The sequence below is a fragment of the Coptis chinensis genome, chromosome 1 (genome assembly GCF_015680905.1).
Source record: "Coptis chinensis isolate HL-2020 chromosome 1, ASM1568090v1, whole genome shotgun sequence".
NCBI lineage: Eukaryota > Viridiplantae > Streptophyta > Magnoliopsida > Ranunculales > Ranunculaceae > Coptis > Coptis chinensis.
Window position 1 is genome coordinate 18,400,424 of NC_141456.1, and position 26,369 is coordinate 18,426,792.

A 26,369-nucleotide genomic window follows, 5' to 3' on the forward strand; every position below is an offset into this window, starting at 1 on the left:
ACGTTTACTCAATCACTATGCTGATTCACTCATAAGATACAAGGGAACCTTGGAACTAGACTGAAAATAGAAAGCCTTGAAGTACCAACATTATCATTAGCATATCTCAGATGCACAGAAACAATCTGATTCCTCATCAGTTAAGCGTGCCTGAAATATTCTTAATCTCTATGGTCTATACCCCTTAGTTACCACTCCTAATCATACCAATCTGAAATCTGAAATGCATGTGTATGGAATCAGAGACCCATTACGCATTGGGCCATTGCTTAATATTCTTTGTTGTGTAAGCTTATCTCAGCCATCAGACACTGGCTTTTGGGTCCATTACTGCAGACTGCTCAAATTGTAGATATATATATGATATAAAGAACCTGGTTTCTGACTCCCTTGGGGACTAATGAACCTTGTGGTGACTGGTGAGGGACCTGAAATGGTGTTGTGTATTTCTAAATTCACTATCTTTATTGAAAGTTATTAAAGAAGATAGAGATGGACGTAGCAGTTCTTTGAAGGTTTTCTAATCGCAGGCCCCCACCCTTTACTTCTTAAACCCTTGATAGTTATTGATCTGAAAATCAAGTTTTGAATGTGACACTATTTTCATTTTATACTTTCCACTGGAGAATGGACCGAGGGAGCGTTAACAACAATCATATAAAGATGAAATGAACCATTAAAAACTGAATTACTCACTAATCATACAAATATGGTTAACAATTTTTTGTTCTAGAATAAAATTGACAGGATTCACATTACATGAGTGTGTATCCATTATCACATCCAGGAGATGAATATGAACTTCAGGAACAAGTTCAATGCGCCCGGTAACACGCCCCTACCAATGTACGGTAGGGATATATATTATCAAATCATGCCCCACTAGGGTCATCTCTTTAGCTGCTAATATTGTTTAGAACATAGAGCTCCAATATTTCAACATTATCTGCTAACACTTTCATTGTCACTAGTGCACACATTTTGGCGGGACTAACATATTCAAAAGCATTTATTTAATTAACAATCCACTATTTTACTTAATCTTCCATTGAGCACAGCAAGAAGTTTCCACAAACCTAAATTTGACTGAACACATAAAGAGTATGTTAGCTTAATTATAAGATGTGCATTGGAGAGAATGTTATTGCATAGGATTCCTGCTATCTTTCTCTTTTACAAGAGCGTGTCACCAGTCGTGTATGAAAAAGAAAGGAGTGTTGTTGAACTGAAAAAAATCACCCATGTAAAGTTAGCTCAAATATCAAAAAATGTACCCACATGAATGTAGGAATCCCAAGTAAGAAGGAAGCCTAACACCTACATAAAGTTAAAAATCAGACAAAATTAAAATAGGGCGACCCCCCCTCATTTTCTCACACGTGGGGCCTTTAGTCATTGTCTTTTTATATGGAATCAAAGAATATTTCCGCACATAAAAATACCCATTAAAAACAAGCTTTTCATTTCAAAAGAGAAAAAGAAAGTAATAAAAGAAAAATGTAGGGCTACCTTTTAATTGGCTTTGTTTTACGTCAAGTTTTACCAAGCAAAAAAAAAAAAAAAAAAAAAGGACAAAGTTGTGTAACACACTTATACACTTGAGCTTTTAACAGTTCTTTCTCTAGCACGTCTTTCTTTTCAACATCCATATTAATTAAAACAAATCGAGTACCAAATTGCTAATCGAAACACGGATTGGAGCTTTTCAGAAAAGAAAAGTAAGGATTATTGTAGTGCCCAAACAACAAAACATGAACGAAAAATTATAATGTACTTACCAGGACAATTTTAAGTTGTATTCTCTCTCAGCTCGTAAAGTTGAACTTGTCCCAGACATTAATTTTCTTTTGAGATGATGTATATAATTGCATATATGATCCCTTTATTACTACATAACTTAAGGAAAAGTGATTGAAATTTATCCTATTCATGCATATTTTCAGATGATGTATATAATTGCATATATGATCCCTTTATTACTACATAACTTAAGGAAAAGTGATTGAAATTTATCTTATTCATGCATATTTTCAAATGTAACTATGTACGAACTTTTCTCTGATATGATCTATTCATATATTGAATTGAATGTCATTCTTTTTTCTTGTTCCGGCATCAAAATTTCACATCAACTATATATTCCAAATGGGACTGAAAATTGTCATGCTAGCTTGAACAAAGAAAATGTTTGCAAGAAGAATCTCGTTAGTGTTGTTTCATGTAACATTGCATACTACCTAGTCTATTATAACTTGAATTGCTTTCTTTAAATAAACGAGACTAGCTTATGGTGCTTCAAAACTCAAATATAGCTTGTCCATAATTACATAATTAGGGATGTAAAAAATACCCATGGGGACGGGCTTTATGGAGACCTGATTCTAATGGGGCGGGTATGTAGGGTGCTAAATGGGGATGGGAGCGGGTATAGGGAATCTCCGATTCTTTACAAGTGGGGATGGGGCGGGCTGGCCAACTGACTACTCGCATGTATGCATGGAAAACGATCTCTACCTGACCTGTCCCAATTAAGTTTGTTAAAATATTGTAAGAGTAAAAATCAAACAGAAGGCTTCATTTTTGAAACTATTATCATTTTTCCATTAAACTAATGCCAAATTCATAAAATGTCGTTAATATATAAATGAAAAATAGTTTAATTAGGTGATTATAAATAATAATTATTTTATAAAAAAATTGCTAATGAGGAGTGGGACGGGTCTGGGGAATAAATCGGGGATGAGGATGGCAAACCCGCCCCCGACCCCGACCCGCCCTATTTACATCTCTATCGACGATAATGAATGTGGACAATTTCAATGGTGCTCACATAAACTAACTTTTAGAATGGTGCCAAAAAGGTCAGTATGCAACTTACGTATTCCATAAAAATAGCCTATCCAAATTTGAGAGGCTTTCATATATATTTGTGCAAATGTGGTTCCTTCTGCTTTGTGGAGTCAGTAAGACAGTAACAAGCTATTAGAATACGCGACAATCTAGGTCGACATTTTGATTGGTTTTGGCCCATGATGCGTTGTAGGTGCAATATATATTATCGTAAACAAAGTATACGAAGTTTTTCTTAATTAAATCGTAACATCTACTTTGAGATCATGGTTTTTTAGTTTGAGTCTTTGAGACCACGAGAGTGTCAAGTTAAAGAAAAAAGGATTATTTGCTCATGAGAAACACCTTCAGAAAGCTCAGATACTAGTGCTTATTGGTGCTTATGTTCAAGGTATAGTAAAAAAAATTTAGTGGCTGCTGCTTATATGGTTTGATGGTTTCTTCTTACGTACTGTTCTCTTATTTTTGCTATTACCATAGGATCAGTTCACCGTTAAAATAAGCCTTTCTAGCAAGGTTGTTCGATTCAAAGAAGTTTTGCATTGGAGCTCATACCTGGAAAACGGAAAAATAACACGCACATTTCCACTTCTAGCTATACTTTCATTAATTGTATGAAAAAAGTTGATCTTAATCAGAATTTTTTTAACTTACAAAAATGTTCTAGAGCCCAACGAAACTTAGTCAAGGCCGGTATGAATCAAACTAGTGTAATATTTTCCTTCAACATATTTAATCACTTAATCATCACATTAAGCTTTTTGTTAAATTAAATTGTAGAAGGCCCATGTGTTGTTTTATAAGCACTAGTAGGAGCGTACACACTTGGCACTTGCCCATTTGTCTGGGGGTGGCTCGGCTGCAATTATGAGATTGAAGAAAAGAAGTGGCGTCAGCCCCACCACCCTGTGAATCTCTTTTGGAACTTGGGCCTCTCGAACTCCAACTTTGTTCTCCACTTGAGTGGTGGCTTAACAACTCAGTTCCGGCTTGATCTGAATTAATTAGCTATGCTGCCATCAAGTAATTGAATTTTCATTTCTTTGTAATGCATATGAAATCAAGGGATCGAGAGCATCCCAATAGAATACTAGATATGAGTACGTCAGAATTGCAGATATGCCATATTGCCATGTACATTATCAAGAGTGACACATTGCAATTTATAATAAATATGAAAGGAAGCATAATTGAGCCAAGCGAAGCCAAAGAAGAAGAGATGATTGTAAAGATGATTAGATCGACTTAATCAAAAGAGACAAGAAAATGACAAAATTAAGGCATAATGTGAGGGGGTAATTTTTCTTTGTTACGTTTTTTTAGACGAAATAATTTTCAAAAGGATACGTCTTTTACCTTGGGTTCCATCCGGGTCGGCCCTTTTAGAGGTTGCATTGCTGTTTGATGGCTGCTTGTGGGACAACAATATCACCGACCCCTTCCTTCCAACCAACCCTCTCTCTTTGTAACTTTTTAAGTAAGATTCTCTACACTTTTTCTCATCTATGTTCATTCGCCTCATTGTTTACTGATATGCTTCTTTCATAGTTTCATTCAAATTCTTTACAGTTCAGTGATCGATCAAAATATCCTCACTTATAAGGACAATTTTTTGGGCGGGAATTTGCTAACTGTACAAAAGTTGATAATGGAACAGTTGCCAATATTCCAATGGATCCCAAGTTGATTGCTACAGTTTTGATAAGATGTTTCGAGGGATTCTTGATGCCACTTGGGAGTAATTTACTTGTCCAAAGACTAGTGAACACTAGGTGATAGAGTTGATGATTGGTATAGGAGGATCTAGGTTTGGTAGGTACACTATTTCTCCATTCCTAGTTGTAGTAGTGAATTCAACCAGTCCATAGGAAGTATGAAAATGACATGTTCCTCATTCAAATGAACAATTTGAAAAGTAGATGGATAGACATTAATCTGAAGAAACGAAAATTTCGCTGGATCCAGGTATTTTTACACATCTCATCATGGTATACCGTATACCTAATTAAACCAATCAACGAAATTGGAATATTATGGCATGATTTACTTTGTGTGTGCTCGATTTCAAGTAAAACTTTATTTTGGTTTTAGGCGGTGACTCTTTCTAGCCAATTGCATTTTAGATGGATGCTCCAAAATATTAATGGTATCAAATCACCCTGATTAGATGTTGTATTGCCCAACCACTTTCGCTACATCTGGGCTGGTAACATAATCGAGCTACTCAGGCATGGCTTTGGAGTCTGATTAATTTTTGGTTTGCTCAAGTTCGCTAGCTAGTTTTATAAATTTACAGATATATGAGCTAAAGTATCTTTTGATTAATGAAAATGTCATTTATAATTAGGCGATTTAAGCGGAAATATAACATCCTACCTATAGTTTGATTGGCGGTACAACATTATACTAAAATTATAGAATTGCCAATGGAGTAGCTACTAAAATTAACTCCAGTTTTTCTGGAAAAATATACTAAAGGAGAAGGACATCTAACCAGATTACTACTGAGTGACGAATGACGATACCAGTAGTTTAATTTTCTTCAGTCCACTCGAAAGAAAACGCGTTGGGCACTGTATAGGTGCTCAAACAATTTTATACTGAAGTTCAATATGGCCATCATCTTGAATCTTGACCAAGAAAACATCTTCCCAAGAAATTAAAAATTCCAATAATTGGTCCTCCATACTATTTCTTTGATGCGATATTGCCATCACAAACATAACGGTCTACATATAGTATACTAGTAGTATCCACATTGCATCACCGCATTTCGAAAAGATACAATGGTAAACAAATGGAAAAACTGTTAAATTAGTACAGTTAGCTTTACATCACCTCGTGACTTCACTCATTCATCTAGAAATCCCAATTGACCGTTAATTATGTACTTTCAAAATCTGTGGTATCAACTGTAAATAAGCTTCCTCAACTGGTCTCATTTTCTGACAATTCTCTCCACAAACTCCACTTGTAATTTCGAATGGTTCTAGTGTTGATACACATGTCTATCCCTGGCTTATATAGTAGCATTCAGCATGGGTTCACAAAAAAATAATAGTGTATATATTTGGAATTAATTGACACCGGGTTAAACGTCCTACCGATCTTACATTTTTTGATGCAAGGATTTAAATATGTGTAATTAACTAAAATCCCCATTGGTGTCAAACCATGTTGAATGGACACGGTAACATTTCTGATCCAAATAATCCAAAACAGAATTCAAACTACACTGGAGTTTACCACACGTCCACACATATACACCAATATCAGAGAAATGGACAAGAGCGTGTATAAAATCAATGGGACCTCAGCAAAAGAATTTGCATAAACTGCTACGCTCCCAGTCTCCCACCAACATTAAATTTAGCAAAAAAAAATGCAGTAAAAGTTTTCACGAACAATGTCATCTCACGTTAAAAAATACAAACAAGATGATAATAAATCCTTCATTATTTCAAATATAGCTAGCTAGTGACAGAGAAACAAAGATAGTGACATTATTATCATCACTACTGCACTTAGTCTTCACTACTACTAATAACTTCTCTCGTGGATTTCAGTGTTTTCAAACTCACCATTCCCTTTAAACACGCGCTAAAACCAACCAACCTTCTCAAATCTCTCAAACTCTCTGTATTACTTTATATATATAGTGTTTCTAGTGTCTTCATGTATGTACAAAGCGTATATACAGATCTGTGAACAGTGAACTGTTCTGTTGTGGGTTGGTTTCGCCATAGAAAGTGAGTATCCAAGGTCATTGAGAGCAGTGGAGCTGATGTCGAGTTTCTGTAAAGATATAAAGATGTAGACCAGTTACCTTTTCTTTATAACCCTGAAAAGGAAGAGTTTACTTTAACATGCCGGTTAATGTTGATCATAAAGGAGTGAGGGTTGTTAAGAGAAGTAGTAGTAGTATAGAGAAAAAACATTATCAGATATGAAGTTTCATGATACTTCTAAGTCTATAGCTTTGAAGCAGAAAGAAAGACACATTGTTACTTGGACTCAACAGGTTTATTTTCTTCTTCCTATTTTTTTTTTTTTAAACTGTTTCATTTGGAATATTTTATTAATACATATGTGAGTGATTGTCTTTGGATTGATTACAGGAAGACGATATTCTTCGGGAGCAAATAGGCATCCATGGAACAGAAAAGTAAGAAGATTTGTTTATCTTTGTATGCTTAAATTGATTAAAAGAAACACCTTCCTTCAGAGATTAATTTTTGTTGTTTTTTTGGGCAGCTGGGCGATTATTGCGGCTCAATTCAAGGATAAAACAACCAGACAGTGCAGAAGAAGGTAGCTAGACAAATCCATTTTTTCTTGCATTGATTGAGAAGTTGTAGCCTACTTTTTGTAGTTTGGGTATAAGCTGATTATGATAATATTGCAGGTGGTATACATACTTGAATTCAGATTTCAAGAAAGGAGGTTGGTCACACGAAGAAGACATGATTTTGTGTGAGGTAATTTAGTGCTGAAACTGTATCAATATGAGAAGTCACTCTGCATTCAATCCATCATTAGAAACCTCAGCAAATGGGGATTTGTGCAGTGAATACTAATTGGTTTTCAATTCTCTTTTTCCCCTCTTTTGTGTTCTTCATTATGCATAAAGAATCCTGCCTTGTATTGCCATTCTTTGATAGATTATGTTCAAATGGAGATATCATCAGTTGTGTTTCTGTTTCCCAGAAGCAGAACATGTTTATTTTTCTTGGAACCCCTCTTTTGTAGCTTGATCATTCGATAAAGGATCATTTCGAACCTACTTTTGTTGATGAGAAATATTAGACATCCAGCAGTCTAATCACTTATAGGTAATATGCAGGCTCAGAAGATGTATGGTAACAGGTGGACTGAAATTGCAAAGGTGGTATCAGGCAGGTATAAAAGCATTTTCATTTTGTGGTTTATGAGATCTTATTTCTCTGATGAGTCTCAGTTCACAGCTTTACTTTCATGATTATTTTTGGAGTTTAATTGTTTAAATTGTATATAACATGTAATACAGAACGGACAATGCTGTAAAGAATAGATTTTCCACTCTGTGCAAGAAGCGAGCAAAGAATGAAGCTTTATCGAAGGAGAACAGCAAATTGTCATATATAAACCAAAACAGTAAGAGGACTATAATTGAAAATGCGTTTGTTACAAATGGAACATCTGATGCAGCTCCACCTCTCAAGAAGATGAGGTACAGTACATATCAATAGTTTGCATAGTTAAGAGAATCAAATATAACGTTTACATATTAACGCTCACTGTTGCATTTAGGACCCACATATTGGAAATGACAGAGAATTGCGACCTCAAAGGAAGATTACATATAAAGAGTGGAACTGTTGAAAATCACTCACTAAGACCTCCTTTCACTGTGTTGGTTGAAAACTCCCCCAATCTGAATGACTTGCCAGCTCAACTGAACTGCCAAAGCACCAGCATGATTTCAACTTCTGACAATGGTAATGCACATATCAGTAACTTGGTTTGAGATGTAACACCAACTAAACACTTCTATGCACCGAGGATGATAGAGACATAAGAAACATAGGTTGTCAGAGGAGAAAAATACTTCTTTCATTATTTTCTGTTACTAACATCATGTTGTTAAGTGCTCTGCTTGTGAAATGTCTAGGATTTTGATTCTTACATCTTCTCTACAACATACTCCAAAAGAAAGACTAACACTACTAATCCATTTAAACTTCAAGGAAATAACAAGACTCAAGGAACATTTATTAGAAGGGATGATCCGAGGATCACTTCTTTGATGCAACAAGCAGACCTACTCAGCTCACTTGCAATAAAAGTAAATACAGAGAAGAACAATCAGAGCCTTGAAAATGCATGGAAGGTGAGCCAATCTATCTTATATCTTCAACAAAAATACTTGTTAGCTAGTTTTCTATTGCTGAACATCTACCAAAACTAATCCAATGTGTGACATTGCGCAAGCATGGTACATGTCCCTTTTATTAATAACCTGTCTCCTTTGCCAAAAATCAATATATTTGCATTGATTTGGGCATGAGATGTACAGAGGGTGCCAATGTACATCAAATGAGGATTTTACCAATATATACTGCTGACACCTCACTTTTGACAAAAAACAACAACAACACTGAAAGAAATACAAGTGATATTCAAGTATGTTATTATCTAATTGCATCTTGTACTCAGGAACTCCAAAATTTCCTAAAGAGAAACAGTGAGAACGAACTTCTCACATCAGAGTCAGATTTTCCATTGGAAGATTTGTTGAACTACATAGAGGAGAGTAGTCACATGGAAAGTCTTCCATGTTGGAGGTATGGAGATTCCACCGACTACTAGTTGGACTTCTAACAGCTTTTATTCCTTTAACTGTACCTATAGGTGATGGCTTGTTTACCATATATATATAGGCAACCAAATCCATATGAATCTCCGGGAAGCTCTGGATGTAGTACAGGATCAAATCTCCAATCCCACACGGCAAATGATACAATAGAGAAGCCTCATGCAGAGAACTGTGCCCTAGAACAGGATGCCAGTGTTGCCCATCAGTCGGTACTATTTGAAGAGAATGGTGGCGGTGGTTGTGAAGCTGCATATGTTGGCTCAAGTGTTTCCTGTGTTGGGCCACAATCATTTCATACGGTAGAAAATGGCGGTGGCTGGTTAGATGGTTTTCACACTGGTGAGAGTGTTGCTCAAGGTGATCTAGACAATCTAGTATACTTGATATTCTTATGTATCTACTTGGACCTATTCTGATTGGATTTTCTACTAATTCTTATGGCAACCGGAATGGTTTTGTGGTTCCAGTGGAAGATATGCCGTTCTGTGAAGAATATAAGGAAAATGACATCATCTCTGCCTTGTCAAATACAGAGTTCCCATCTCCTGTTCAAGTAACTCCACTTTTCAAAACATTTGCAGCAGCCATTCCAAGCCCACAATTTTCAGAAAGCGTAAGTCATTTAATTTATCTAAACTTGAAATTCTTATATTCCTATGTTACATGGACACGCCATATTTTAGAAATAATCCGTGTCAGATATGTATCCATGTGTCATGGCTCTAAGTGTCAGAGACAAATCGGACACATATTGTATGTGATATGCCTCAACTTTTTATATTTCGCCGTGTCAAACACTTCGTATCCGTGTCAGATATGGACACACGTATCCGTGTCAATGTAACTTAATATTCTCATTTGTCAATTGCAAAAGGTCATGGCTCTAAGTGTTTGATAGAGTTCTATAGGGCACTTCCTCACGTTGCTTGCTGACAGTCCACACGTCACCCTCGATCCTTTTTTTTTTTGAATATTTAATTGTGTAAAACCATATTATTTTCTTATATGCAGGTGCATGAGAGAAGGCCGAAAATGATTTTGGCCGCATAGTCTTTTCTCTCTTCTTCTCCAGATTTTTGTCGAAAAAACAGAAAACGAAAAAGAAAATGTAGTGCTTTCCAAATGATTAAACCACTCTGAGATTGAGAAACATACACATAACAACACTACATGTGAATGCATACTGTAAACATGAACACCAGACTTTGGTCCATCCATATGGAAGTTGGGAAGGATAATTAGCAGTTCTATGATACAATGGTCAGCTGAAAGTAATTTAATCCAGTAGCTCACATCCTTACATATTAATGTATTCACTTAGTATTGTGCAAAGATCAAATATGCATTGTACCCAGAAAGTAATCCTGTCGGTCTTCCCGCCTCTGAGGTTAAGACTGCAGTATCTCAAGTTCTCAACTGATGCTCAAGAGCACAGAGTACGCCTAAAGGCCTAAGTAATCGTTCTCAAACATGGATGTCTGGTGCAAGTAATCATAATTTGTGGTTCATAATGTTCAGTAACCTTAAACCTTGGGATCTAATTATTTCACTTGTTTCTTTCCATCTTCCCTATTTGTCGACTTTACTTTACCCTCTGTTGCCAAAGTGAGACTAATTACTGTTTTGCAATTTGTTTTGCAGGAAAGAAACTTCTTGGTGAAAACACTTCTGGGATCCCCAATCCCGAACCCAAGCCACAACCCTTCCCAACCACCTCCCTGCAGAAGGGCCCTGCTGCACAGCCTCTAAGTATCAACTCCTACTATTACTCACAGAACTTGTTTTCTAAAAGTTCTAGCTCATCTTTACTTGCAACCTAGTTTTCATGGTTTGCGCAGGCCATATCGACCCAATTTTATCAAGAGGCGTTCTAAGTCTGCGCAGTTAACCTATTTTCTGTTCTACATTCTGCCAATCTCTGGCCGATCTTACTATGTGTGTGGCGGTTATTTTTTTATTATTTCCTCTGGTAAAGGTAGATTGACCAGTAGAAGTACTCGCATTGGATACTTCTTGTGTGTTGTTTGTCGAATTCCGACATTCTTTGATTTCTTTCCACCAACCATCTTCAGATAGAAGTGGTTTTGGTTTTTGTTTTAGGTCCAATTTGGGCTTGACTTGTCAGTTGTACATAGCCTGGAGTAAAACCCTAGTTTTCTTTTTGCAGAGTGTAACTATCTATACATAGACACCTCCCATACTCCACAAAAAACCACAAAAAAAAAAAAAAAAAAAACAAGGGAGGACCAACAAGGTGGAGTCCTATTGATTTTATTTTTGGTGTGCAGAGAGGGTATAGGATATAGAATAAGTTGTTACTTCTTAGTTTTTTTCAAAGTTGGTTTCTAGAGCAATGTAACTAAGATAATGAACTCATTATGAATGGAATGAGAATGTGATGTTGGTTTTGTGTGTTATGATACTTTTGTTGTCTATATCTCTCTTGGTCATACACTCATAATACTGTCACAACTTGACAAAGAATATACTAAACTAGAAAAGAGTGAACACATAGACTGGGAAAAGTGAGAAGGTATGAAATACTTACAGTGATCTGAATCTGTGGTTTTGAGATCTTCTCTCCATTCCCTTGGTGGAGATGAGAGTGTTCCGAGTAAGGAAAGAAATCTGGTTTGATCATGAGGAACCTTGGGCTTCCAGGGAAAAAGGTTTCTTGATGTTGTAGTGAGAGGGAAAGACAACACAAATTAAAGTACACAGCTAATTACTAGTTCGACCCCAGACAGTCGGTTAGTTGATTAACTTTGAGGGGTAATAGAGTCAAGTAGAAATCTCCTATTCTCCTTGCCTCCTCACACTTCCACTACCCCAGCATCACATTATTACTTACAAAGTTACAATCATGGACCATGCAAAATCTTTTGAAAAACCCTGTGAGGGAAATTCAGAGGATCCTGATATATACCCATTTGGTTGTGCATTTGAATATTTGATTAATCCTGAAAATTTGTTAATAAAGTCGACGATTCCCCACCAGAGTTCGTAAATTTTGATCCCGATGGGCGGGATAAAAATTTCTGGTATTCAACTATTTAATGTTGCAATGTCTTAAGAACCAAATGGAAAGCCTGTGAAATAGCTACCATAATGCTCATCAAAATTACATGTCCCTATCCCTGTGAAATAGCTTCTTATAGAAGTAGGTTGGGGTTGGCAACCAACCATGGAAAGGGACTGAATGATATGGTTTCTGGCGGAAAACCTCATTACATAGACCCAAGTACCAACACCCCCATCAAGTTAGGAAAGTAGGAATTTGCAACCAAGCATTTTTGTGCGCATGGTGATGCATCAAAGTATAGTACAACAAGAATCACTTATTGTTTCAAACCTACTCTTAAAATCAAATGATATTTTGGTGTTTACAACTAAGAGACACTGCTGAAATGTGAACAGATGCTTTACACTCCTTCAATTTACATAAATGATCGATTACATTTTACTCCACTCTGCAAAACTATCAAAACTGAACACTAAACCTTAAGGCTTAGACCCATCTATAATAATAGAAACAAAGAAGTACGATGAATTAATATCCTTCCTTACATGGATTTTCTTTTCTTCTGGAGCTTTCTCCACTTCAAATAAATCTGGTATGACAGACCGGAGAAGACCATTATGACACTACTCCACTGCTTTGCCGACAGGGGATTACCACTAAGCACTGAAGAAACCACAATGCTCACAAATTTCCGAGTAGTTGTGATGGTGGTGTTGGCAAGGGAGCCAAATCTGCTGATGGTCAAAAAGATAAAGTTCTGCCCAACTGCCCCGCACAAACAAAAGAGAAAAATATCCCATGCTGCCTCTGGATGATCTCTACAAAACTGGACTGCCTCAAATCCACTTCCACTTGGCCAGCTGAACATGTAGACGATGTTGTATATGGTACCCCATAAATTCATCCCCAGCATTATATCCCAAGCACTCGTTTTAGGGTACCTGTGTAACAGATTGCAAACTGGTTGAGCTGGGGAGCATGAAGTTATATATGCATTGATGTATTAAATGAATGTGTTTCGAGAGAGTAATTCACTGCATGAAAATCGATTTGCTAGTGATCTGTAACCCAGAGTTAGTAACTGTTTGTCATTACTTGTGAAATATCAAATTATATAAGTTTTTTTGCTTCATATAAAACATACTCATGCTCTTGTGAAGTGCAAACAGGAAGTGGGATTAAAAAGCGTTATCCTAAAATTTGTGCAAGTGCAAACATCAAAGGAGTGGTCTTTAAAAGGTTCAGGCTCAAACTTCATTTCAGTAAGTTCATAGATTGTCGTACAAGTACAATGGAGACTGAGATGAAGACCGGGTATTGCTTCACTGCCGGATGGGTAGGGCACATTAAGAACCTTCAATTCTCTCACCGTACAGGACTACACAACTAGGCATTTTCTTACGCATCACCTTTCAGGCTTGCAGTTGCTACTGAGGCTAAAATTTCCTGGCAGCCTGAGTATCAGCTACAATGGCACAAATTATGCATGATGGGCATTGGCAATGGTGATAACCACATTCTTAGTTATATCAATATATTAACAGGGGGAGGGGAGAAAATGGGGATGGGAGGGGGTGAGGTAAATGGAATTTACATAAATTGATATGCACAGAAGTGACTATCCAATTTCTGAACATTCATACCTTGCTGAAATTGAATCCTGAGTGGCATTTGTAAATCCGTCAAATGCTAAGTTCAGGAAACATAGCCCATATCCAAGAGGTGCATTTGGGTGAGCCAGCTTGCTTATGGTCTTTGAGCTCGTCTATTGTCAACAAAACAGAAGAAACAATATAATAGTTAAGAGAAAAGCTTATAAGTGCAACGCAAAGTTTATAAACTGTAATGGAACTTCATATGGATAGTTCTTCTACTCGTTAATTCCAACTCCAAGGACACAGTCGTCACCTTAGCAAGAGCAAATGCAGACACCCCTCCAGCAACAAGGAAAGTGCACAGGTACTCGGGAAAAGTATATTTAATGCCGTAAACTAGTGTACCCATCAACATAACTGCATGCAGGTCAGAGATCCATCAGTGAAGTTATAAAACGTGAACTACAAATCCTGGGTGAAAATACTAGTATTGTAACAAATTCATAAATGTATTCATACCTGGAATCATTTTTGAAGATTTAGCCAGGACCTGCAAAGGAATAATAGCAATGTGAGTAAAGTTATATGGACAGAAATGATGAAAGATTTTCAATAAAAGTATGACGTGCCTGGGCCGGGTAACTGATGTATTTTAAAGCTTGAATCCCCATGGCAGGACCAATTGTGTTTGTGATACCAGCAGTCCAATAACTCCAGCATGGAGCTCCACCACTGCTACTTCTGGACCATATCTTTAGCACTGCACAACAAAATAAGAGTAAACAAATTTGTTAAGAGTAAATGTGGAAAGGGAAGAATTAGTAAAGAAAACTTACTCATAAAAGACCAAATTAAACAAACTACATTTTGCGCAAGATTTAGGAATGAAAGATGCTCGAAGCGTTTCCCTTCAGGACCGAACCGCTTGGTTGATCTGAAACACAATATTATTATTATTATAATAAACACAGGTTTCAAAGATTGATTGCAATTAAGAAGACAAAAAAAAAAGCTTACATGGTCTCTTGAAGGACTCCTTGTGTGATATAAGCTGACCATATTCCAGCCATGCAGAATCCCAATAACAATACTCGCCCAACTCCACTCCCATGTCTTTCCATCCCCGCCTCGAATTTACACTTTTTTTTTCAGAATTGGAAAAAATGTTCGATTCTTCTTCGTTTCGACAAAGTTGAACTACAACTTATAAAGTACCCGCGAACAATCACACTGACACGTGGCGATGTTTCATTGCGTACTTGTCGTCACTCTCTGTTCTTATTGGTCGTTCACAAAATATGGGCCAGATGTCATATTGTTCATGCAACTCTTTGAATAAAAGGTTGCATATAAGCAATTCCCAAGGACAAAAAGCAGGTCCTTTCATACTGTTCTCTCTCGGCTCTCGCACACTGACTCCACAGTAAACAATGGCAGAAAAAGGAGGAAAGGGATTTTTAACGAAAAAATCATCACTTTCGTCATCAAAAGGAGGCAAAGGAAGCAGCACATTATTACCAAAGAAAAAAGTCCACTTCACCTCCTCCTCCTCATCAGGTTCAGATTCTGATGACAGCCTCCCTCCATCTTCAACCAAAGATTATGGAAAAGGAGGAAAGCCCAAACCTATAAACGACAAAGCAGGAACCCCCAACCCACCCAAAATCCCAATCTTTGACATCGAAAACGACCTTCCCAAAAACACCAAATGTTTAATGGACTGTGAAGCTGAAGCTATTTTAAGTAAGATACAGGAACAAATGGTCATACTTTCCGATGACCCAATGATTAAGTTACCAGTTTCTTTTCATAAGGGACTACAGTATGCGAAGTCGGGCTGTGGGTATAGTAATGTTGAGTCGGCCAGACGGGTACTTGAAACGCTTAAGGCCAATAATAAGGTTTCGGAGAGTGAGATTTGTTTGATTGGGAATATATGTCCTGATGGAGTTGATGAATTGTTTGCGTTAATGCCGAGTTTGAAGGGGAATAAAGGGAAGAATGAGAGAGCTGTTAAGGATGTGGTGGGTCTTTTGGCTAAGATGAAAGAGGTTTGAGTAAGTATGTTAGTTTCTGTAGATGGTTTTATGCTCACTTTAGTGCTTTTGGTAATGTATTATCCATGTTTTTGTTGTTGTTGGCTATTGTTAGTCTTTTTATAGTCTAGTGTGATGGTAAATGACCATTTACTTTGTTAATACATTCATAGCTCCTTGCGTGTTTCATAGTTTGGGCTATCATATGTTGTCACAGAATTTTATTACCATGGATAACACTATAACTAATATCTACAGTCTCGGTTTATCAACCGAGATTTGTCTTTAAGATGCTTTTGATTCATTAATTGTATCTTCATTGCGCCATATTGGATTTAGTGTCGAGTATATAATGTTTCTTTTTCAGGAGAAACAATAATTGACTCCTTTAAGAGTTTCTGTGTAGCATTCCTTCGTTGAGTAGGTTTGATCCTTAGACAGTGGCCGAGATCACATTAATATATACAGGTGATATGACATCTAGGTTACCAAGTGTCTGAACTTTTTACCAATTTCTGGTCAGAGTACAAGACCCGTGACTCGTGAGTTCCAATGGAAAATCTTCAAGGATATCAGTGGAGGTAGACTCCTGTCAAGTAGGAGTTGAGATATACATCTTGCATGGGTTGGTTGTGGATGGGGATTGTAACTTAAGCATGTGTGGGCCAACTTAGAAACAAGACGAACAGCTTGAAGATTCTCTTCATCTGTGGGTAGCAATAGGCGAGGATCTAAGAAGCAGCCAAGTATATATTTTAAGCCACTGTTTGTGATGCTAATTTTGAGATAAGCTCTCCTGTATTCTTCCTCGTCATTGTTTTCAGTGTTACCACCTACCCATAGCTATAAATATCACATCTTGGAGTTGCAACCATGTTGTAAGTGGGCCCTGCACAGAGACGTGAAATCTGATGTCTGTTACTTTTGAGTGAGAACCATGGTGCAAGCTCTCCTGATTATCTGTGGGAATAGAGAGGTAAGATTATGACCCGAGGTTGAAGGAATAGGACTGCTAAGCAGATTACCTCTTAGGTCTAACATCATTATGTATCTGAGAATCCCTATCTCTCAAGGTATTAAGCCTTTAGAATGGACTGGAGATAGGTACAAAGTAGTTAAGTCACTCATACGTATAGACTTTAGGACCACTGAGCCTGGTATCATTGAGGTCGAGCACAATTAGATTCAAGTTTTGCTAGGTTAGAAAGTATAAAATTATTTAACTGGTAATGTCTGAGGTTCAGTTAATTGGAGTTTCAGGAGCAGGCCAATTTCAGGTAGGATTCTCCTGGTGAGTTGCTCGTCCTTGATTTGAAAAGAAGTGAGTTTAGTACAACTGGCGAATAATTGAGGATTTAATTGACCGTGTATTTGTATTCAGAGACATTTAGATATCAACTATAGTGAGTGGAGTTTATAAGAATATTAGCTGAGGTTGAAGGAATAGGATGGCTAAGTAGATTACATCTTTGGTCTAACTCCAGTATGTATCTGAGATGCCCTCTCTCTGATAGGTACAAAGTAGTTAAGTCGCTCATACATATAGACAATTGGATAGGACCATTGAGTGTGGTATCATGGAGGTTGGGCAGAATCAGATTCAAGTTTTCTAGGTTAGAAAGTATTGAAGTATTGAACTGGTAATGTACCACTGAGGTTTGGATAATTGGAGTTTCAGGAGCAGGCCAATTTCAGGTAGGATTCTCCTGGTGAGTTGCTCGTCCTTGATTTGAAAGGAAGTGAGTTTAGTACAAGTGGCGAATAATTGAGGATTTAATTGACCGTGTATTTGTAGTCAAGGACATTTAGAGATCAACTATACTAGTAAGATATGCAAACGACAAAGGTATTACCAGCAAGATCATTGCCTGACATATCAAGGTGGGCGAGTTCAGATTACCAGCATATCTATACTGGAAGGGATGAATGCATAATGCATTGAACCAATTGTGAGCCAGGTTGTTCGCCAAGCTTACATTGGAATCTGCATGTTGCAAGTTTATCTTGGTACATGTTTGGCTTTGTTGCAAGGTATTCCTTACCAGATGCATGGGCTCAAAGTACTAGGTGTACAATTGTTTAGCATTACTTCTGGCATCTTCCCCCCTACGAAGAATAGTTGGCTGGTAAATGAGGTTGGCTTTCCATTTGGGTCAGAAATTATGGTTTTCTGTAATTTTTTAGAATGCAAGGACTCGGCATTGAGAGATTGCCAATTAAGTGGTAACCATGTTTAGTTGGAGGAACTGGGTCTTCTGTACATGTTTTAGATCTAAATTGTGCTCACATATTGCTTAGCATGACGATGAGCTTTTTGACTATTTCAGTGACAAACAGTGGTGTGGGATCGTACACTTATTGCTTTTTGACGATGAGTTTTCTGTAATTTTTTCGAATGCAAGGACTCGGCATTGAGAGATTGCCAATTAAGTGGTAATGCTAACAGCACAACGGAAAGGGTGTGGGAACCATGTTTAGTTGGAGGAACTGGGTCTTCTTTGCATGTTTTAGATCTAAATTGTGCTCACTTATTGCTTAGCATGACGATGAGCTTTTTGACTATTTCAGTGACAAACAGTAGTGTGGGATTGTATACTTGATTTCTATCTCCTTAGTGGGGAGACAAGAAAGACTTGGGAATTTGACACAATGTGCAAACTTTCTCTAAATTGTATGACACTTTGGGGGTAACAAGTTTTCGATATTTGACTACACAATTTGTCATCCCTTATTGCTTAGCATGATGATGAGCTTTTTGACGATTTTCCATGAGAAATAGGAGGGTGAGCTCGTGTACATGGTTTCTATCTGCTTATTGGGGAGACAAGAAAATCTTAGGTCGGAATTTGAAACTTTCACTAAACCGTGTGACACTTTAGGGATAACAACTTTTCGACATTGGACTGCAGCATCTGTTGTTGTAAGGTTAACAGTCTAACTAACATTTTCAACGTTCCCATGTTGTCTAACTAAAGTTTTCAAGCCTCTGCATTATTATTAGTAGCAACCATTAAGTATGTAGCAAAGTGAGTACTACTACCTAATGACCAAGTTTTCCCAAGTTATGATTGACATCGATGTACACTTATCTTTGTAAGAACTTGCATATGAGCATGAGATAAACCAATAACGACTACTGCCACTACTGAATTACTAGCTTCAGCCAAATGTTCCCCTTATTATTTTCTCTGATTTTACAAATAAGATTCTTTAATTCTCTTTAAGAACACTGCACCAGAGTACCAAATTAGGCCACATTACTTGCATTTAGCAGTGAACTCGATATTATTACATCTTGTAGGATCAATGACAGTACTGGGAGTTACACAGTAGACCATGGTTGTTAGGTTCCCATCCCTGTGTGAGTGGGTAGAGTAGCGGGAAAAGAGATGTAACTCAATGTTCCATAAGTAAGTTGTTATAGCGACGGTCACACAAAAAGGAGCACCTTGTCCAGTTGTCCTGGTAATAAGACTTTCAATCAATTTTGCTCTATGTTTTATGTTTACTTGAGAGTTGAGACTACTCCTTTCTTCTGGACGTTGAAGTCAACGGGTCCTGCCAAGCCCAACACAGAGTCCAATACACCCCTCACGAAAACACTCAACTTCATCTTCTTCTCCCCCGCTCAAACACTCAAGAATTAGTCTTCAAAATTGTGTTTCATATCATCCTCTCACTCTCACTCTCTCTCCTCACTTCTTGTTCTTGTTTTGCAACACCTCTTTTCTTCATTTTCTTCAATTGAATTTTTTTGAATCCCATGAACTAGTTTTTGAAACAAGGATGTCATCGAGTTTTTTAACATTAGCAGTGGCGGTGGTTAATCATTCAATTGGCTCAGTTTATGATGCAGGCGTGGGTATAAATGCACAAACTTTGCCATTACTCATTTTTCTATCTTTTGTGTTTCCATAGTTCAAAGATTGTTTCTTTGATGAAAAAAGTTAAGAGGTAGCCTAATTTTGGACTACTTTGAAGAATACCCTAGTTGTTAAAAATTTGAGTAATGGCTTCAATGGAAGACAAATGATAGACTTGGTGATGTCTATTGGACATTGGACCTTTTTTTTACCAAACGACCTGGTCCTACCGCTTTATATACTCTCAGACGACTTGGTGGTGTAGAATGGACCAAACGACTCGGTCATGTCTAGAGATGTCACTCTAGATCCCTACAAACGACCTGGTATGTCACTCTAGTGCCTTACCAGCGACACGACGCCGAATATTTATAATGGGTGACATTGATGTAATTGGGGGAGTGCCCAACACAAAACATGTAATGGCAAATTAAACTTGTAATAATTCTATATTTTTTGGGAGTGTGCCCAACTGCTGAACACAAAAGTGTTAACTAATGTTAAGTGAAAGCTCATTCCAGGTCACTGCCGAGTTCTACCAAAAGTTGGTAAATGGATGACTTGTTCAACATCTGGCATAACAAATTTGCTTAACCGTGAACTAATAATGCACATATGCCATAGATTTGAGTCAATGATATGTCGTGCTGAAACTTAGACGCTAATTCACTGGGAAGAAAAGAGAGTTCTTTGTTTCTGCGCGCTATTGAAACTCGAGGTTTCAGCATTAAGACATAGACAACTCTGCTTGGACCAAAGCTTGTCTTGGATGTTGCAGGATTCTTGGCAGGATTTTGACCTTCTAATCTTCTCTATGAAGATGAGTCCACTGTGATAGTGGTCGTCTTACCTTCGATCCAGGTAACCGTTATGGTCGTTCATTCATTGACCATCATAGTCACCCATTAACAATGCCAAAAGATTAAGCTGGCCAGCAGGATGCAAACATCTGTATTTCTGATGGCACAAATCAGTTAAGTAATGTGTTAGCTAGATGCTACGACATCAATAAATAAGTAAACAACAAACTAAGAGAACTTGGTTGCCTTAAAATGCATGCACGTTAATGTGGGCTAGGCGAGCTAGGAAGTTTCTCCTCAGTGTTTGGGCAATAAATCACCCAAACACACTAATAAATTTGTAAGGGGAGTCGTTTGTAATAGAGAAGAGACTCAACCATATTGATGGCTGCCCTACGTATCCAGAGTGTTCACTAGAATCAAGTCTCCATTTGAATAGTTCTTTGTAAATGAGGAATGATATTTATATATGAGTAAAGAAATTATATTTCTTATTGTTTAAAAAATATAATTTCCTTAAGAGTTGAAAAGTTTCTTTCATTGTTTAAAATCTTACCAAATTCTTTAAAAGGAAAAACATATTGCTATGTTTGTATCTAGATCAGATGGTCGATTATGTGGGTAATGTAAGTAGGTCACACTAGTGACAATGAAAATGGACCACACTAGTGGGTAGCGCAAGTATACAACCCTTGGTACCGAACGATAGTCGTTTGTAGGGGTACGAATATGGTGGTACATACATTCCCCATCTTTGTCGGATGAAATTTATTCCTTGCGGAAAGAATAAAAAATTATGTTTGATCCCCATATGTAATTAGGTTGTATGAAATTATTTTTGTCTGATGATTCACACTTTTTGGTATGGTATGACTTGTGATGCGTGGAATAAGGTGTTGCAAATGCAAACTCTACGATTTTTTATGCCTAGAGTAAAGTGTCGCAAACACAAATTTTAGAACTTTTGATATGTGGAATAAGGTGTCGCAAACGCAAACTCCACGAATTTTAATGCATTGAGCAAGGTATCGTAAACGCAAACTCCATGACTTGTGATGCATGAAGTAAGGTGTCGTAAATGCAAACTCCATAACTTTTGATGCATTAAGTAAGGTATCGCAAATGCAAACTCTATGACTTTTGATGTATAGAGTAAGGTATTGTCATCACAAACTCTACGACTTTTGATGCTTAAAATAAAGTATCGTAAACACAAACTCCACGACTTTTGATGCGAGTCAACTAAGAGTTTCTCTTTTTAGTGTAGATGGAAAAAGTTTGCATAAGAGAGGATCATCTCTATGCCAGAGAACTAGCTTACTTTTAAACTCCCTCACATGGTTGTTCGGTAGATATGGATGTTTAAATTGTTCTTGATGCTCTATATTTTGTATCATCAAAGAAAATCGTCTAACGACATCTTCATTTACAACTATTATTTCATTTGCACATTATTATTCTGTTAATGGTGTCTTTAATATGTTGATCAGTGTATGCAGCCCATGCAGCTTCGTGATTTTCGATGACTACTGGAGGAACTACTTGGTGTTGTGTCTCATTTAGTGGTCACCTCCAGTTGTTGCTTAACTTTAGAGTATGTTGGTTCCTTGAATTGCAAGACCTGAGTCTATAATACAGGCTATGATGTATAAGTTGGGAGTAGTTTCTCCGATGAGGTCGCATTCTGGGCATAGTCTTCAGTAAGTATTTTGTATTAGTTCTCTATATTCAAACCATCATGTTTAATTTTGTTTCCCCAAATTTTGAGTTGTTCATAAAGTACTAGTGAAACTTGAATTTTATTGTAATACAAACTTCTCGATATGTCTTCAGTTTTCTTCAAAAATGACTTCTTAACTGTGTCTTTGATTTGTTGGTCAGTGTAAACAAGTTAAGGTTCTCTACTGTTTTACGCCAGATTATACAACTTCTTGACATCGATTTCTTGCGGTCTCCCTCAGTTCTGCATTGTTGTCAGAGTACTACCTCTGAGGCTTTCATTGTAGGTCAATTTTAAGGCTATCAACTAGCTTCTAAGCTAGGCCAGTTGTCGAGACTTCCGGACTTGGAGTGTCTTCTTGAACAGGATAAATAATTCCTAATCGAGAGTAATTTAGACAATATTTTGGAATAAGCCTCACTTGTAAAAATCATTCAACACAGTGTTGCAATCGGTCAACACACATAGTTTTGGATTAAATTTAAAGGCTCTTCTTGTTTGGGTAGAGGCATTGTCTTTATCATCAGAGTTGTTTTCTTTGTTTAACCGCCGCTTTAAGTAGTTTATCAGTGCATGCACCTCTTATGCAATGTTGGTATCATATCCCTACATGAGTTGCTCTTCATTGTCATGTAGTAAGTCCATACACTAGGATTTGCACATTAAATTTCAAGGATCTTTTGTCCTCTAAAGTCAGGTTGTTGTTTCCATAAGATGCTTTGCATTTTCACTTCAATGTCGTGTGAGTTGTTCTTATGAGGTTGATGAGCTCTTGTCGCTTACTTCTATGTGATTGAGTAGCAATCATTGATGACACTTGGAGGTAATCGTGTGTTGTAGTCCACAACTTCCTATGAGCTCGTGCAGAGTGTAAAAAGGTGTCTTCGGTTAGACTCCATGTACTTTTGAAATAGTGGGCAAGTCGTGAGCCTGGAGCTCTATGTGAACCCATAGGGCATAGGAGTTGAGTTTTATGTGGTTAGACCCTCAGTGCTTCGACAACATAAGCGAGCACCATGTTAGCCTAGGGCGTAGAAGGTATCCTTGATTTCTCTTCTGCAACGTAGAGAAATGCAATGAAGATATGTGCTTAGAAGGCCAAGGCATGTCTTTTCTCTTTGTTCTGGTACTTGTTTGTAGCTAGAAATTCTTTGTATCTACTGCATGTCGCTTTTTATGGACTTGGAGTAGAACAGGAAGTTCTTTAGATCTCATAATGTTATCCACTAGTATTTACCCACTTCTGTTGCTCACTAGTGCTGCCTACTTTTGGTGCCTAGAAGTGTTGCTCACTAGTGCTGCCCATTTTTTATGCCTAGAAGTGTTGCTCACTAGTGCTTCAACTTCCCTAACCAAAAGTGTTGCTCACTAGTGCTGCCCACTTTTGGTGCCTATGAGATGGTGTCGTCTTCCGTCGTTCTGTTATTTGTTGTCTTGTATTCAGTCTATACGCTATGATTTACATTTAATATGATTATGTTATAGAAGTGGCAGCGTTGTTGTCATTGTCTATCTTGTGGTTGTTTCATTTGGTTTTACGCTGATAATATTGTAGTGTCTCCCTTATAACGATAGTATTGTCTTTAGGGCAGGGAATGGGTCGGGTATACCGAATCCGACCCGACCCGATTACTGAATATATCGGGTTCAGATGTATTTTTCGTATCCGTTTATTTATTCGGGTTCAGGTTCAGATAAAAATTTGGGCTTTTTTTGAATTTTTAGTGTTATCCAATCTGATCGGTCGAGTTCAGATATTAAATTTCGGTTTTATTCGGGTTCGGGTTCGGATATTATGAAACTATTCTAATTCGGATATAGCCATATCCGACCCGAACCCGACCCGATCCTTGCCCTAATTGTCTTGTGTGCAATTCTATTTTTCATCGTTGAAGCCTAAGGTATATATATACTAGTGAATGTCTGTGCCAGTCGGCACTCTAGACACAATATAGTAATGGGCACATTATATACGCCTATTTCATTTTGGGTACCCTTTCATTTTTCATAAACCAACTAACTTATACATTAATTAATTTAGCGCATATTTGATTTTCAAAGTTGGTGTTAATGTAGGCAAGTAGATATGAAACTAAAAGAGACTTTCAAATAGGGAAGAAATCAATTGAGAGTAGACATGGTAGCCTAAAGAAAGAAGGAACTAATTGGGTCGGAAAAGAAACTTCACAGATTCCATCATTCCAGGAGAAGTGGGGTGCTTTTAAAACATTCCAAATCTAATGCGTCAAGAGCAAGCATTATAGCCAGTGAATGAATTCTTACCACACTTTATACCATCTGTTTTTGGTAGACATTAAAATAGGCAAGACATCTGCAGTAAAAAAAATTGCTCAATCATATCAAAAGACCGCAAACTTATAAGGTTTAAAGTTGTCACATTTGGCTAGGCTCTGAACATACAATATGTGTCACGTAATATATATCATGTAATATTGTTGTTGATTAGTATATAGTTTAGTAGCCTTTTAACTTCGTTAATGAAAAACTCACAATTCATAGAAAGTGAAAGGAAGAGGATGGGAACACATAAAAACAAATAACATAATATTTGTTAATAATCGTATTATTTCATTTATTTTAATTCAATGTTAACATAAACACAAAGTGGTGGTTGAGGATAAATAATCTTATGTTAAAATGAATAAAGACTTATCATCATCAGCAAGTATAACAGCTACTTGGTTATTTAAAGAGATTGTGTCTACAGTGATTTGTGCCATTTTCTTCTTGGCCAACCATCTCTGGAAAAAGCTACAATAAAACAAAACAAAGACAACTCTTTTTAAGTTTCTACTGAGAAAGTTGAGCGCTACAAAGTAAGTTGTACCAAATTGGTCCGACACAATGATTATATTTACAACAAAATCAGCTTAAATATGGTTTTTTTTTCATAACATTATACTACACAAGATCAGAATTTCAGACAGAGACACTCATAGCAACCTTTAGGACCAATGTGGATTATCTCTTTCGAAAGTGGATTGATTCAAACTTCGGCTTGTAGTTAATTTTCTAATTTCTAAAATTGCAATAGAAAAAGAGATGTTGTAATACCTGAATTTGCATTAGAAAGCAATGACAAAGATTTGTCATCTAAGTCTACGACTTTAGCTGCTTCTTGCTAAATACTACCCCATTCTGATTATCCAAAAGACAAAGTATGATACTACCTTCACCTAAAATAACCTCACACTTAAAGGACATCAACAACACCATTAAATACCACATCAAATCAAATTCTTCACTTCTTAAAGTAAAATAGGAATACCCTACTAATAAAACAGACTATAATTTGTTAATATGTCATGATACATGTAACGCCCGTATTTTTAAAAGACATATTTAATGATTAATTAATTAATTAAAATTTTTTTCAAAATTGATTGTCGGGATACGTGGGCCCGGTTTTGATACGTGTTGGACTTGGGTTTGGACCCAAGAATGGAGAATAGAATAATTAAAAATCAACCTGGAGGCGTTAATGACGAATGGCTAGGAGGATTCATTACAAGTGAGTAGCTATTTTGCTATATCACGATTTATCGTTTTTCGATTATCCTTTCTAAGGTTTCTCTTTTTATTCATTATATTGTTTTTATTCGACGTCGTGTTTCGGCCGAATTGTTAAAACTCTAGTTAAACAATTAAAAAGTTAAACTGCGTGATACTATGAACTCAACCGTCCCGAAAAAGCTCGACCGGCGTCAATCAACGCTTTTCGCGGTTTCTGACAAAAATCGTTTTTGTCTTTCTTTTCTTTGCCTTGAGCGATTTTGGTTATTGTTGTTTGGGGTTGATGAATGGTGGTAGTTGGGTTGATGTTGGGTTGACAAACTATGGCGGCCCGGGCGATCCTCCGATAAATTGACTCTCCATTTTTTGGTTGATTGGTTAATGGATAATGGGTTTGATGAATGGTAGTGTGAGGGCTGCCCATGGTGGCGGTTGGAAGCTTGTAACAAGCTTTAATGGAGGTCGACATTTTTTGTAGATCTAGTTTTGGTGATTGTTTGATTTAATGATTTGAGGATTTGGTGTTTATTAAAGTTTGTTGGTTTTTTTTTTTTTGTCAAAAAATGAATGAGGGATGGTGGCGATTGTGGCCGG

General features: G+C 37.1%; 3 protein-coding genes across 4 annotated transcripts; 2 read left to right on the forward strand and 1 right to left on the reverse strand.

Moving 5' to 3' along the window:
• The first annotated feature begins 6,165 nt into the window (after positions 1-6,165).
• On the forward strand, positions 6,166-11,622 carry LOC147522651 (transcription factor MYB124-like). 2 transcript variants are annotated; one of them, XM_086594593.1, is made up of 12 exons: positions 6,166-6,871; positions 6,969-7,015; positions 7,105-7,161; positions 7,256-7,328; positions 7,694-7,749; positions 7,877-8,059; positions 8,140-8,327; positions 8,577-8,719; positions 9,046-9,173; positions 9,270-9,544; positions 9,673-9,818; positions 10,847-11,622. In XM_086594593.1, exons 1-12 carry the CDS (start codon positions 6,797-6,799, stop codon positions 10,952-10,954), a joined length of 1,479 nt encoding a protein of 492 aa, XP_086450719.1. In that variant the 5' UTR covers positions 6,166-6,796; the 3' UTR covers positions 10,955-11,622. The 2 variants fall into 2 exon arrangements, with proteins under 2 accessions (XP_086450719.1, XP_086450715.1); XM_086594589.1 differs by having other exon boundaries at positions 6,179-6,871; positions 9,270-9,562.
• Positions 11,623-12,543: 921 nt separating this feature from the next.
• UTR3 (UDP-galactose transporter 3) lies at positions 12,544-15,116 on the reverse strand. The gene is made up of 7 exons (XM_086594601.1): positions 14,840-15,116; positions 14,659-14,756; positions 14,452-14,582; positions 14,342-14,372; positions 14,136-14,239; positions 13,871-13,992; positions 12,544-13,168 (listed from the first exon to the last, which is right to left on the reverse strand). The coding sequence occupies exons 1-7, from the start codon at positions 14,941-14,943 to the stop codon at positions 12,769-12,771; spliced, it is 990 nt and encodes a 329-aa protein (XP_086450727.1). The 5' UTR covers positions 14,944-15,116; the 3' UTR covers positions 12,544-12,768.
• Positions 15,117-15,202: 86 nt separating this feature from the next.
• LOC147522653 (DNA-directed RNA polymerase II subunit 4-like) lies at positions 15,203-16,053 on the forward strand. Its single transcript, XM_086594607.1, has one exon. The coding sequence runs from the start codon at positions 15,253-15,255 to the stop codon at positions 15,877-15,879; it is 627 nt and encodes a 208-aa protein (XP_086450733.1). The 5' UTR covers positions 15,203-15,252; the 3' UTR covers positions 15,880-16,053.
• The last annotated feature ends 10,316 nt before the right edge of the window (positions 16,054-26,369 follow it).

Coding starts and splice junctions, on each gene's coding strand:
- UTR3 (XM_086594601.1), bottom strand. CDS start 14,943: ATGGAAAGACATGGGAGTGGAGTTGGGCGAGTATTGTTATTGGGATTC. Junction 14,757..14,839: donor GGAGTCCTTCAAGAGACCAT/GTAAGCTTTTTT, acceptor ATTGTGTTTCAG/ATCAACCAAGCGGTTCGGTC. Junction 14,373..14,451: donor ACATCAGTTACCCGGCCCAG/GCACGTCATACT, acceptor ATTCCTTTGCAG/GTCCTGGCTAAATCTTCAAA.
- LOC147522651 (XM_086594589.1), top strand. CDS start 6,797: ATGAAGTTTCATGATACTTCTAAGTCTATAGCTTTGAAGCAGAAAGAA. Junction 8,328..8,576: donor GATTTCAACTTCTGACAATG/GTAATGCACATA, acceptor TTAAACTTCAAG/GAAATAACAAGACTCAAGGA. Junction 8,720..9,045: donor GCCTTGAAAATGCATGGAAG/GTGAGCCAATCT, acceptor TCTTGTACTCAG/GAACTCCAAAATTTCCTAAA.
- LOC147522653 (XM_086594607.1), top strand. CDS start 15,253: ATGGCAGAAAAAGGAGGAAAGGGATTTTTAACGAAAAAATCATCACTT.